This window comes from Pipistrellus kuhlii, unplaced genomic scaffold, assembly GCF_014108245.1.
Source record: "Pipistrellus kuhlii isolate mPipKuh1 unplaced genomic scaffold, mPipKuh1.p scaffold_m20_p_9, whole genome shotgun sequence".
Lineage (NCBI taxonomy): Eukaryota > Metazoa > Chordata > Mammalia > Chiroptera > Vespertilionidae > Pipistrellus > Pipistrellus kuhlii.
This window is the reverse complement of record NW_023425595.1, coordinates 28,374,092-28,388,214: the sequence shown is the minus strand read 5'-3', so window position 1 is coordinate 28,388,214 and position 14,123 is coordinate 28,374,092. Positions and strand designations below refer to the sequence as shown.

Sequence of the window (14,123 nt, the reverse complement as noted above, 5' to 3'; positions counted from 1 at the left end):
TGTCTGAGATTCATAAGTTCCCAGCAAGGAAAGGGAGGAGGTTACAAAGGTAAGAGGCAGCCCCTCTCTGCCATGGCACTGGCGGATATCCAGCACAGATCAGAAAGGTCTAGTCATGAACAAGGTTCCGGTGTCACGGAAGAGGACAGGGCTGAGTTAGGCCACTCTTGAGAGTGGTTAGCCCCGTTCTATGTTGGGACTAGATGCTATGTTCTCTGGAGGTTCCTGAGATGGGAGGTGGAGCCCAGGGCAGTCTTGGCTCGAGGCCACCCTAAGATGAAGAGACTGTGCTCCTGTGCCACCCTGTGATTGGGAGGCTGTGTTCCTGAGTGGGATGGGGAAAATATGTACCCCAAGCCACTCTAAGGCTCACCTGTGTGGCATCCTCCTGGGTCTGGGACTGGATGGGGGCTGGCTGCCTCACGATGTAGTTGATCTGCCCCACAATGGTTTGCTGAAGATGCTGAGGTGATTTGGTCTGACTCAGTTGCAGGCTGGGCTGTTGAGCCTGAAGGAGAAGCTCCAGGTCCTTCTGCATTTCCTCCAGCTCAAACTTGTGGTGCATTATGTCCACGTTCTGGGAACAGGCAGGCCCAGGAGGGTTCTCATGCTGACTAGATGCCAGGTGCTGGGATGGAGGTAGAAGTGGGGGTGGCTGCTGCGGGGGTGGGGGTGGCAGAGGTAGTGGAGGTGGCAGCTGCTGCTGTGGCTGCTGCTGAAAGTGGCTGAGCTTCAGCTTCTGGTGGTGGCCAAACTGGACTTGGATAGAGGGTGTCTGTAAGGTGGGCTGGGCATGGGCTCCAGGCTGAACGTCCTGCGGGGGGACAATGCACACTGGCTGGGAGGTCAGCTGATGCCCCAGCCGCTGGGATGTGCTCTCCGGCTCCACGGAGGGCTGGGTTTCCAGCCAGGGCTGCATCAGCTTTGGTGGTTGAGGGTTGCAGGGCAGCTCTTTCTCTCTGGGTATCAAGGTGGAGCACTGCAGTGACCCCAGCTGCTGGGGCACCACCTCAGAGGGCTGCCTAAAGCTGTGAGCTTGGTGTAAGCTAGGTGGAGGAACCTGGCCTTTGAGGGCGGGCGAGACAGGGGAGCAGTGAGAGCAGCACACAGACGAGGAGCACAGGGCTGGAGAGTGGAACTTGTGTGAGGGGTGGCTAAGTGTCTCTTGCTGAGCTACTGGAGACTGGTGGCTTTGATAAAAGGATGATGGTCCCTGTAAACTTCCATAAGCATGGGTATCTGTCCGAGACAGTTGTCCACCTTCTGTGGTTATACAGCCTGGAAATTCAAAATAGAGAGAGTTTCCAAAGGTAACCTGCAGTTGTTCCCTACTTGCTACCTCCTGCTCCCGGGACCAATAGACATCATTCAGCAAACCTATACCAGGCAGAAATTAAGAAATTCAACCCCTGATCTCTAAGACTCAGTCTTAAATGAGACCAGTAATTGAATCTGTATGGACCAGCTTTGGGGACCTGGGACATTTGAGAAATTAGCACTGCTTTTACCAGATGCTCATTCCTGACTCTGTATCCTACTAGAGAATGGGCTCCCTCAAAGAGAACCCATTCTTTCTTTTCTTCTTTATTATTTAAAATATTACAAATGGTAGTACATATATCTCCTTTCCTCCCATTGACCTCCCCCCAGCCTCCTCCAACCTCTGGCACAAGCCTTCAACCCCCTAGTTTCTGTGTCCATTAGTTATGCTTGGAAAACTGTAGTACATCTACACAATGGAATACTATGCTGCTGTATAAAATGAATTCGAACCCATTCTTTTTCAACAAAATAGCCTGACAGAGACAGAGACCCCCCCAAAAAAATCAACATTGGATATAGGGAGGGAATGTGATGGGAAGGAGCAAAGAAGAGAGAGCCTTCCCCAGGACAATGAGCAAGTCTGCAAATACAGATCTGGGGAACTGTGTGTGGAGCAAATAAGGTGGAAGAGAGTGGGGAAGCTCCAATGCAGCTCAGTGCCAGGCACCAGCACTGTCCTCTAAGGTCCCTGGCCTGGCACATGAGTAAATGGTATCTATTGCTAGCTCAGTCTAACGGCTCCTTTGGCTCAGCTATTTGTTTGTCTGAATACATTTTATTTCAGAGAGGAAGGGAGAGGGAGAGACAGAAACATCAATGATGAGAGAGAATCATTAATTGGCTGCCTTCTGCACACCTCCCAGTGGGGATGGAGCCTGTAAGCCAGACATGTGCCCTGTCCAGGAGGAATCAAACCTTGACTTCTTGGTTCATAGGTTGATGCTCAACTACTGAGCCATGCCAGCTGGGCTTAGCTCAGTTTTGGTAAGACTTATTTAGGAGAATACTGAGCAACTTGAGGGCAGGAGGTATTTTATTCAACTTTGGTCTCTTAGTGCCCAAAATAAGACCTGACCCAGAGCAAGGGTCCACCAAAGGTCTGTTAAGTTAAACCCAAGAGGCGATGGCAGCAAAATAAAATCCTTATTATTCATCTTTCTGTCAAGTTCAAAAAAACTTTCAAGAAAATTAATATCCCAGATGAAGGCAACATTTGGTTACTAGTTTAATAAACCTACCATTAGGTTATCAACACAGACACAACCACAAGTTGTCTATATTCTGCCTAAAGACTGAATGTCAGCAACTTATTGCAGCAGGGGCGAAAAACGCACAATATCATGAATTATCTGCTTACATCTCAACTCGTGTGCACAACATTCACTTTCTCTCTCCTCTTATCTCTCTCTCATCTTCTCTCTCTCTCCCCCCCTACACCCCCCCCCCGTGAGAGCACTCTCTCCTTTTTCTTTCCTCCTCATTTCTCTGCTCTTTGTCTCCTCTTTTCCTCCTCTCTCATTTCTCTCCTCTCTTTTCTCCTCTTTTTCTCTCCTCTTTTTCTCACCTCTCTCTCTCTCTCTCTCCTCTCTCTCTCTCTCTCTCTCTCTCTCTCCCCCCCCCCCCCTCTCTCTCTCTCTCTTCCTCTCCCCCCTCTCCCTCTCTGTGGCTGATATGCCCATTTGTGCCAACACAGGTGTACATCCTGGTATAACTACAGAGGCACAGGTTCGCCTGCACTGCCATATGACATTCTGTAGAGCAAGGCTACTGTCTTGCCTCCTCTCCGTAATAAAACCAAGGTAACGGGGACATTCATACAGAATGGGAAGCTCATATTTCAAATGGTCTTGTTACAAAAGTCCTATATAGCCACTGGTATTTAAGCTGTCCACTCACTCATACCTTAGCTCCACTCCCAAGAAAGGTTTGCTGGATGACTCCATGACCTCTGGCAGTCTCGGGGAGTGCTTTCTCTTGGGCATAAAAGCTGACCTACCCAGTAAGCTAAGCAGACACTTTATATCATTCTTAACAAATATGTAAAAGCCCACAGGGTAGGCCCTGGCTCACCAAGGGAAGCCAGCTGCTTGGTCCAGAAGTTAGGCTCCCAGGTGAATCTGATACTCCAAGGGGAGCCAGGATCTGTGTTACAATTTGTCTCCAGCAATCGCTGCATCTGAAACACAATCTGACAACAGCACCAAAGTCATTTCTTTGGGCATCTTGCTCCAGAATGACAATTGCCTCTCCCTCACTCTTTGAACAGGTTGATGGGCTCAAAGCCATGGTTCTTTAGACTCAGGTCTTCTGCCATATGCTCATTTCCTTGACTCTTAATATCTCCATATTCTTATCCTGACTCCTTATCACCTCAAACCACCTGGAACTCCCTCCCATTCCCCACTGATCCCCTTTCTCTTATCAAGACTTATGAAATCCTTACATTCTTATTTCTTCTAAGCCTCAAATAATTTGTAATTCCTCTCAGGATATCAGTTACTGGCAGACCTTTAAGAGTGCTCTATTCATTCTATCGTATCTCAATTTATAAGCCCATGGGGGCAGACGTTCTCTAAGCTCCACAGTGCTATCCTTCCACCCACAGGTAAAAGTCTCTTCCATCCTAATCAATGGACCTCTTCCTCATTTCTTTCATCTATGTTCTATCGCCAACTCTCCCATTTATCTAAGGCTCTGGCAAATGTCCAATTTATCCTGCCATCATCTAGTTACCTAATGTCCCAATCAACATCTTGGCCTCTTACTTCCTTGATATCTTTTAAATGTCAATCAACTTCACTTCTCTTTTCAGTTCAGTCATCCTTTTCATCATCTAGAACCATTCTATCTATGAGACCATAAACTCCAATCTATTACCTGATCATCGTAACTAGTTCTTACTCTTTCAGAGTAGGCTCTTCAACCTCGTTGAGCTCCGTAAGTCTGTCGCATCCATCCATAAGACCATCTCAGCTTTTCATCATTTTCAGTAACAATGTCACTGTGCCCTAATTCCTCCCACCACCAATGCCTAATCTTAGGGCAATGCAGCCATTCCAAAGCCATGTTATCTGGGGTTGGGTCAGTGATTATGAACCTCAGTCCTTTTTCTTGTTACTTCCTTTTTTATTGGCTTCTTCTTCCACTACCACAGTGACTATTTAAAATCTTTATACCTACCCAATGCCTAACCCTCTTATTATCACTTTCAACTTCACAGAGGACAAAAGAGACCATAAAGGACAAACTCCCCCAAATTTGTATCCCTTCCACCTCCAAACTTAACTATTATACATGAAAGCTGATGCCTGCCTGTCCTCCAACTCACAGGAAGGGAACGCCTCTTATGTTTAAGGTGAACCAATTCACTCTAGACCCCACTTCGTTCTGCCTTCTCAGTATGCTCACAACGATTTTCAACTTCTCCCAAATAAATGAATGCAAACATTTTCCCTCTTAAAAAAAAAAAAAAAAAAAAAAAATCAAGCCGAGGCTGGTTTGGCTCAGTGGATAGAGTGTCGGCCTGGGGACTGAAAGGTCCCAGGTTTGATTCCAGTCAAGGGCATGTACCTTGGTTGCAGGCACATTCCCAGTGGGGATTGTACAAGAGGCAGCTGATCGATGATTCTCTCTCATCGATGTTTCTAACTCTCTGTCCCTCTCTCTTCCTCTCTGTGAAAAATCAATAAAATATATATTTTTTAAAATCAAGTCACCTTGTCAAGCTACCTTCTGGATTCCCTTCTTTTCATTTCTGTCTCTTCTTCACCTCCCATTTTTAGTACCCTTGTTCTAGCTTTTAATTCTAGACTTTGCTTAGAATTTCTTTCAAAAGATCACCAAGGATTTCCTGATTCCCAGATCTCAAGGTATCACTTCACTACTCATCCTTTTTCACCCTCAGTAGCAATAACATTGTCTACTTGAAGTCTGATACTCAGTTAATTTCTATGCATTACATTCTATTTCTCCTCAGACCTTTGCTTTTCACTTTCTTTCAGTCATCCTTTTCCTCTCTTCTATGCTGAAATTCATGGCATTTCCCTGGGTTTCAGATTTATTTCTTTCTTCTTCCATCACACATGCTTCCAATGTGATATTAGAGATGTACCAGTGACTCCCACATCTCTATCTCAAACCCCTTTCTTCTGATTTCCAGACCCATCTATCAATACAGACTTTGGATATCTCCATTTAGATGCTCTACGGGCATCTCACATTCAAGATCCTCTGCCATATGCTTATTTCCCTGAACCTTAGTATCTTCATATCCTTCTTCTGCCTCTTCATCCAAATATAAATCCGAACAACTTCTTTGAAAATCCTTGCTCCTGAGCATCACCTCCTCCCAAGCTCAACACTTCAACATCATCCTCCACTTCTTTCCTCTTAGCCCCCATTTAAACCCAAATTATTTTGTAGGGGATGACCAGCACACCACTAGTGTTCAGGATAATTTCTAAATCTGTGACCTAAGGCAAATAACTACAGAATTTCCCAGCTGAGTTGCCTAGATGAATGTTGCCTGCAGGATGATTTCAGCACCTGGGTTCTTTGCACTGTGGGGTTTGGTAAAAAATAATGGCATCCACTTACTATAACTCAAAAGCAGTGATTGAGGAGTTAAGAGTTCTTCTTACCAGCTCTTTGCTGAAAAGGAAAGGAATACTGGTTTTGCTGCAAACAGCCCAATTGATAAAATTCTGCACATGCTCAAATTGACGGTTGAGCACCATGATGCTCTGTAACTGCTGTTCCAGCTTCCGTTTTCTCTCGTTAGTAATGCCCTGGGTACAGAGAGAGAAGGCAGAGTTCCTGATCCTATTCTTGGACTGCAGCCTACCTGCTTGGAAATCTGGTGGCCTGTGTGTATCAGTGTAAACATTGGTGGAATTAGATGAGACTGCACCTGAGAGGAGGAAGGCAGGACAGAGCACTACTATGGGCTGCTAAGGGGTGGAGGAAGGGAAGGAGAAAAGAGTGGGAGGATTTTATAGTGCAAATATGGAACAGGTGATAAATGAATGAGAAAATGAATAAATGTCTACATCTCTTGGGAATAACTTGATGAAGGAGGAGGGTTGTTTTATGACTTTCTTCCAAGGCTATAATACTGCACAACCCAGGAAGGCAGTTGCCTAAGAGCCATACTTCTGATGGAAGTTTGAACTAACTTTCCAGCCTTTAATGAGCCACCCTTCCCAAATTAGACTGAACATTTTAAGTTACAGGGAGCAAAAAAAGAGCACATAAATTCCAGCCCAAGAAGCTCTGTGCCATGGACCCAGTTTGATATGTGTCTAGTTTCTGACCTAGGGAGAGCACAGAACCCACCCACTGGCCCATCTGTCCACATATACCTCCAATTCTTCTATGAGCACGTTGGCCTGTTTGTTCAGCTCATTCATTAGAACCATCTTGGCCATTTTGATTTGGTTTTCCACCTTCCTGTGCTGATGTTTCACCTCAAAAATCCTGTAAACAGGATGGGACATAGCATGGTGAGCCCTATGAGGGCTTAGAGACAGCAAACATAAGAGCTAACAACCTGGTGACTGCCCATTGAGATCAAGGCCCATCAGGCACCAAATATAAAGAAACAAGAACCTTCTGCACCAACCCACTCTTTGGACAACCCAGACCAACTGAGCTAAGTGGGCCTGTGGCCCAAAGTTCAACCTGGTTTTCTTGAGGTAAACCTCAGGTCAACCCAGCAATTCAACAATTCACACAGACTAGAGACAGGATAGAGTAAGTATAAATGTGACTTCATGTAATCTATTGGGTAAAAAGGAGAATGCTCCACTAAACAGTGCCACGGAGTAAAAAGAGTATGGACAGAAACAGAAAGCGGTTGCCAAGAACTGGTGATGTTGGGGGAATGGAGAATGACTGCAAATGTGTATGGGGTTTCTTTTGGGGGTGATTAAATGTCCTAAAAGTAGATAATAATAATGGTTGCACAACTCTATGAATATGCTATAAACTACTGAATTGTACATTTTAAAAGGGAAATATTATTGTATGCAGATTAAATCTCAGTAAAGCTGTTAAAAAGAAGAAAAAAAAAAGAAAAAAGATGGGCTTTGAAATCACACAGACCTAGCTTCCACTATGAATTCAAACAAATCACCTAACTTCCCCGAACTTCAGTGTCCTCATCAGTAAAATGGCATTAATCCAAAGAATTATAAAAATTGAACAAAATAATGTATGTATGATGCCCAATCCAATGCATGCCACATGATGAACTCTCAGTACCTAGTAATTCCTTTTCCTCGTGAAATACTAATGATTTCATGTCATGTGTAGATTTCTGCAGAAAACATTTGGAAATGGGTGATAAAGGGCAGTATACTACCTACTAGCTGCACCCTAGGATAAACAGGACTCTCTTTCCAGTTATCTACTCTGTGCCTTTGTTCTCAAGCACCAACCTCTGGCTATTTCATGGCTACTTTCAAAAGGCATGGGCTTTGGCCCAGACTCACTCTGATCATCCTGACCTAGTTTGGTCCCATTCACTAAGTGATGACCTGAAGCCCTTTCATATGCCTCTGGGATATAAGCCACATAAAGGCATGTCCAGGGTGTGAGGGAACAGAGCATTTCCCAAATTGACAAAGGGCTAACTTGTGCTACCTGTCCTCAATTTGCTTTGCAGATGTCTGCAGGTTGGATTTCTTATGAGCCACCTGTGTAGTCACACTTTCCAGAAGCATCCTCTGATTTTGCAGAACTTCTTCAAGATGTCTGCACCTACAAGAGGCAGAGAAAAAGCTGAGTTTTATTCTGAGCATGCCAGCCAAGCAAGAATCCTCATAGTGTGTGCCTCAGCCAGGCCTATGGAGGCTCAAATTACATCTAGGAAAAGTCAAAGATACTGCAGGCTCTTGGATTTTTAGAATCCCCACAACAGGAGCAGAGAAAACTTTATCCCAGGGGCTGAGGTTGGTTTGGGCAGGCAAAGAATTTTGATGCACTAGGAGCCCAACATTCTACAAGTAAGAAGTCTCAGAGCCCTCCCAATCCCCCTTTGAGCAGCCAAAGGGGGATTGAACATAACCTTACCTGTGTTCTTTGTGTTCCACCATGAGGCATCTATGGCATGTGAGCACATCACAGGTCTCACAGAACAGCTTGAGCACTTCCAGTGTGTGTAGAGGACAGTACAAGGCGAAGTCCCCAGAACCACTATTCACTCCTACCAGACAAGATAGAGAAAGTGGGCTTCCCTTGCTCAGGAAGACCTCTTAGTTAAGCCCTACCAAGCAGGCCTTGGCCCTCAATGGGACCCTCCATGGCCACAGGGGAGGTGGTGCAAACAGAAGAGGCCTCTTGTTGAGCCACTGAGGTTTCAGGAGCATGAGAAATGCTGGCTTAGCCCAGCTGGATTTGCCCAGCTGGCCAAAAACAACACACTCTCAAGCCCCAGGCATCCCACTGCCTGCCAGAGGCTAAGGAAAGTGTTTATTACTATTCAAGCACATGGATCACCTGCAGGATAATGACTCCTCTAACATTCAACTTAAAACTCTTCATTAAACCAGGAATCCGTGTGATGGGGCTGAAACCAACTACACAGCCTCACCAGGCTCAAGGCCAGATCACATGGATCATTAAATCTGATTCCTGTGACCCTAGTCGATTTGGCTGAGTGGAGTGTCGGCCTGTGGACTGAAGGGTCCCAGGTTCAGTTCCAGTCAAGGGCACATATCCGGGTTGCAGGCTCAATCCCCAGTTGAGAACGTGCAGGAGGCAGCCAATCAGTGATTCTCTCTCATCATTGATGTTTCTACCTCTCTCTTCCTCTCTGAAATCAATAAAAAATATATATATATTTTTTAATTTTTATTCCTATGGATATGACAACAGTAAAATTACTCCCATGGTAAAAGGGCATTGGGAAAAGACTTTTAAAAAGATTGTCATTGAAAACAAAGGGTATTAGACAACTGGACAAGCCCTGATACAAGCTGTTTAATTAAGTGATTAGAAGTGAGGCATGATTGCTATAAATAGAGGTGAAAGTAAGGAACTCAGCTAGCTTCCATGATAATTCAAAACTATTCCTCCCTGCTCAGGAAGACATCTCACCCACACTTATCCATTCCCACCCCCACAAGGGTGAGCCTAGAGTGACTTACACTGTGACTATGATTCTGGAGGAGACCACCCCTACCGCCACTGCCACCACCACTAGCGGGGAAACAAAGTCAGAGAGCTTTTCTCCCAGGATTTTAAGGTTCAACACTGCTTAAGGGCATGTGAGCGGGTGGGGAGAGCCAGCAGTGATACCTGGAGATCCTTTCTGGGCGGGAGGGAAGAGCGGACCCCCAGGGGCAGGGCCATGCTGGTGCTCTTCCGTGCAGGAGCTGCAGAGCCAGCGGTTGCAGTAGGTACAGAGAATGTGTGCCGCCCTCTTCTCCTTGCACTCAGAGCAGTTCTGGAAGCAAAAAGTTCTGGAGTTATTTGGGCCTGCCCCTCTGAACAGCGAAGACCCTAGGGCCTGGGGTCCTGCAGAGCTGCTCCTCCACTAGTTTGGAGTACAGTCAATATGGAGAGCTGCCTGGGAGCGACATGTGGGGGCTTGTGAAGAAGCAACCTTTGTGACTAAAAGAAGAGTGGCCTCGGGGAATATTAGCACACATACTGTGCTGAAGATGGGTACCCAAATGAATAAGGCTCGCATAGCCAGATGGGTGGCCGACATTCAGAGTAACACTGTGACAAAGGATGTACCTAGTGCTAAGGAAGCAAGTGGAGTCTCCAGGGGCTCCATCTAGGAGGGGCCAGGAAAGTTCTAAAGAGGTGACATTTGAGTTGAATATGGAATGACAAGTAGAAGTTTATCAGGCAAACAAGAGTGGAAAACAAGAAAGCACAAGCAGTAAGTCAACGTGCCTGCAGGGAGGAGGAAGCTTCGGATGTGGAGTACACAGAAAGATGATTGTATACAGCCAGGAAAGACCAAACACAGGTCAACTCTCAGAGTTATGTTTCCACAGCTAAGGCTTGCTGGGCCCAAGAGTACCCAGTCCTGTCCTAATCCAAATGTTCATTAATTTGGTCAGCAAATACCGTGCAAGGCTGATGTAAAGCATGTGGAGAAGAGATCTGGAAAAAATTAGCATGTCTATTCCTGAATAATGTATTATAGGCCACTGAACTGATATAGGTTCTATCAGCTTTCTCTCACATGGATATCTGAAAAACCCATAACAGGGGGAAGAAGAGGAGAAATACTAAAAGTTTTACTAATTAAACTATGAACTAATTAAGGGTAGAGAACATGGGTCTCAGTCTGCCTAGCACCAAGCACAGGGCCTATCCACATGCAAGATATTCAATAAAAATTAGATACAGGAGCAAGTAAGTAAATTGACAAATGAATAAAATGTAGTGTCAAGGATACCTTAGTGGAGATAGGAATAAAAGGAGAAGTAGGCAATAGGTAATGTGAAGTTTCAGAAACTCAAAGGTATCAGTTGTAAAATACAAGAAAAACTGATGAACCCATTTAATACAGTCTGCTGCATGAGTTTCAACTCAGGGGTAGGAGAAAATAAAAGCTCAATACAGATATTTTTTCAGTAAGAACTGTGAGATGAGGAAAAAACTCCTATTTTTCTTTCACCAACTCAAACATTTTCTTTTCTTTTTTTCTGGATAGATGCATAGAAGGATGGACAGACGGACGGATGGATGGATGATTAGGCAAACTAATAGCAGGGTAAGAAGTTGGATGGAGTGATGAATAAATAGACAGACTTATGGATAGGGGTCCCACATGTTTCTGATAAGGATCAGCTGCTTCTGGGTCCTGACTTACCCTGGCCATCTTGAATTGCTCAGGAGAGAAGCACTGCAGAAAAAAATGTTCAGTTACATCCCTGGTAGGATACACTCGCTTACAGCCAGGACAGGAGATGAGCTCTGGGAGGGTGGAAAAAGATAGCAGAGTCAGGGCAACATGGCAGATTATACATAAGGCATTATACATTATACATGAGGCTTTCTAATATACAACCACCAAGGTATGTGCCAATACCACTTGTGCCAAAATTAACTATGTCTGACACCATAGCTTGTGCTTTCCACCTCGGTACTCTGAACATGATCATCCCCTTAGGTGCCTGCCCCACACAGCCCTTTACAGCCTTACCTTGGTCCTACCACCTTCCCCCTCCCACAAGCCATTCTACTACAGGCCCAACCCTACTCTGGTTGATAATAACCTTCTTCTGCTCCCTCTTCTCTTTCCACAGCTCTGGGATCCCAGCAAATCTCCAGGGAACCAGTTTAGACCGGGGCACAACTCCAGCCATTAAGGTTACCGGGTAGCAGAATTACTTTAAAGATCTCAAAACAGAGGCTTCTGAAAGGACCTAACCAGAGAAAGGCAAGGCCTTCCTGCCTGCTCATCAAGGAGGTACTTTTCTCTTGTTACAGCCAAGACCAAGCGGCCTGCCTTTGGGGCTTAGAGTGCTTCTGTAGGGCCTTCTCCAGCTAGTGATGTTGGGTGCAGCACATACATATGCGTTTCACCTGTGAACATGCACATCTTCCCAGAGAAATACAATCATCTTCGAAACATTCCTCAGCATAATGGATTCCTGAACTATTAATATATAAATGGTATCAGACTGTCCTCCCACAAGCCGAGACTATGATGCTCTTCAGACCCACCCCCAGAGCAATCAGCTCACCAGGTGCCAAGAAATGAGCTTCCTGAACAGGACCAGGTTCCTATGTCCAAGGATGAGAACGGCATGGAAAGGGGCTGCCTATAGTCTAGATTTGCAGTAAGACAAATGTAAGCCCAAATACCAGGTTTACCACCCAATGACCTTGGTTGGCAACTCATGCAAACTCATTTAACTCCTTTGTGCCCCAGTCTCTCTGTATGTAAAATAGAAAGGGAAAACAAGAATTGCTATGAGGATTAAATTAAGTAATACTTGAGAAAGCACATGATCATCCATGAATGTTGACTTTGAATTCAAAAGATTTCTCATATCCCATTCATGGCAATGACCTCAATTAGCAACTCTCCCAGATGATGAAAATCAAATAGTCTGAGAGGTAGATTTTTTTAAATGTCAACAAATTCTTCCCCTCTGTGTGCCCATGCCCTTCAAATAAGCCACTTTAAAACTTCATGGTTAAAACATCTAACCATTTAAAGTTTGAGTCTGTACTCCAGCCTTTGAAGCTCGGCTGACCTAGCTTGCTTTGACCAAAAGAATGCAGCAAAAATGACAATGAACAAGTTCCATGCCTAAACCTCAGGTGCCTTTGTATGGTTCTGCTCTTGCTCTCAGGAACCTCAGGTTAGATTGCTAGAAGATCAAGGCCGTGCGGAGAGAGGTCTCGGTTGTTTCAGGTGTCCCACCTGAGCCATCATAAGCCAGTTAGCGCCAATTGACCCACCAGCTGAACCCAGACTCAGGAATGAGCACAGCTGAGATAAGCCAAGCCCAGCTCAACCCAGCCAAGAATTCCAGCCCAAATGCCAACCTGTATAATCAAAAATTAAAATTTAGTTATTTAAACCATGAAGTATTCCACAAAATCAGGAAAAATAGTTTAATCCTCTTCCTCCACCCATCCAAACCCCCTCTCTCAAATTTTTAAAACCTCCCCCAGCCTTCACAGAGCCATGAACAGAACTGAGTCTGGAATATCCTAGTCTCTTACCCATCAACAACAGTGGCCAGAGATGGAGAAGGATGCTCTCCACAGGTGGTCTCATCCAGGGGAATCACGTGACTGTTCCTCCCTTCTAATCTCTGGGGAAACCCTACTCATCTATCCCTAGGTCAGAAATGCTGCTCTAAATCATTGAAAATTTCCACAAACCTTCCAACTCCATGGTACCAGAGGCCCACACATTAGTCATACTAACACAGCCTCATTAGCATCATAAAAAAGAGAAAAAACTGAATAGATCAGAGAAGCCCTTATTACATATCCTCTGCCTCCCTTGGCCTTTAAGGCCTAAATCCTCAACTTGGTTCTCAGGCCCTTTCCAAGTTGGATTCTCTCTCGTCAGTCACATCTCTAGCTTCATCTGCCACACACCCTATGTCCTTGCTATGCCCCAATATCTCTATCTCCTGAATACACCAAACCTTTGCATAACTGTTTATAAAAGTGCTGTTCCCTCTCCCTGAAATACTCTTTCTCGCTCCTCTTCTTCTCGGATATACTCCTATTCATCCTTTCAAACCTGTTCCAAATGTTCTACCTTTGAGAAACAGGGTTGATTTCCCTTGGGATAAGTTAATTATTCCCTCTTCTGAGTCCCCACAGCACCATGATCATTCTTCTAATATAACAAATATCACATCACATTCTATCTGTTCACATGTCTGCATTAAAAAATAATCCACAACTAGTACTAAAAAAGATTGCATGATTTTTAGCAAATTGAGACAATTAAGTTTCTATTGGGTTTGAGGATTCCACGTGTATTCCTTGCACTCACAGCCACTGAGAGTATAGTAAGAAGCCATCTGCAAGTTTTCAAGGTAACAGGAAAAAAAGCCAGTCCAGAGGACAAAGGAACCAGGTCTGATCCACAGCAGAGCTGTGGTGCTTGGGAAAGGTTGTGAATTGGGAGATGTGGGTTCCAGGACCAGGGCTGGCACTGTCTGTGTAACCTTACATAAGTGACCTCTTTTCTCTAAACTGTTCTTTCTACATCCTTAAAATGAGGAAAATGGGAATATCGGGGAAGTATGGATTATCCACCCCGCTTCTTCTGCCTACTGCAGTCAGGCTTCAGAAATCTTCCC

General features: G+C 44.9%; 1 protein-coding gene across 2 annotated transcripts in view; it reads right to left on the bottom strand.

Annotated features, from left to right (window-relative positions):
* The window catches only part of TRIM66 (tripartite motif containing 66), a 47,278-nt gene that overhangs the window by 21,719 nt on the left and 11,436 nt on the right, over positions 1 to 14,123 (bottom strand). For both annotated transcript variants that reach the window (XM_036427230.2, XM_036427232.2), the window contains exons 2-9: positions 11,156 to 11,259; positions 9,622 to 9,769; positions 8,395 to 8,527; positions 7,966 to 8,082; positions 6,684 to 6,798; positions 5,964 to 6,110; positions 3,394 to 3,511; positions 374 to 1,278 (exon numbers count right to left, since the gene is read on the bottom strand). In XM_036427230.2, the coding sequence (XP_036283123.1) occupies positions 374 to 1,278; positions 3,394 to 3,511; positions 5,964 to 6,110; positions 6,684 to 6,798; positions 7,966 to 8,082; positions 8,395 to 8,527; positions 9,622 to 9,769; positions 11,156 to 11,259 (1,787 nt within the window). The remainder of the gene's footprint in view (positions 1 to 373; positions 1,279 to 3,393; positions 3,512 to 5,963; positions 6,111 to 6,683; positions 6,799 to 7,965; positions 8,083 to 8,394; positions 8,528 to 9,621; positions 9,770 to 11,155; positions 11,260 to 14,123) is intronic.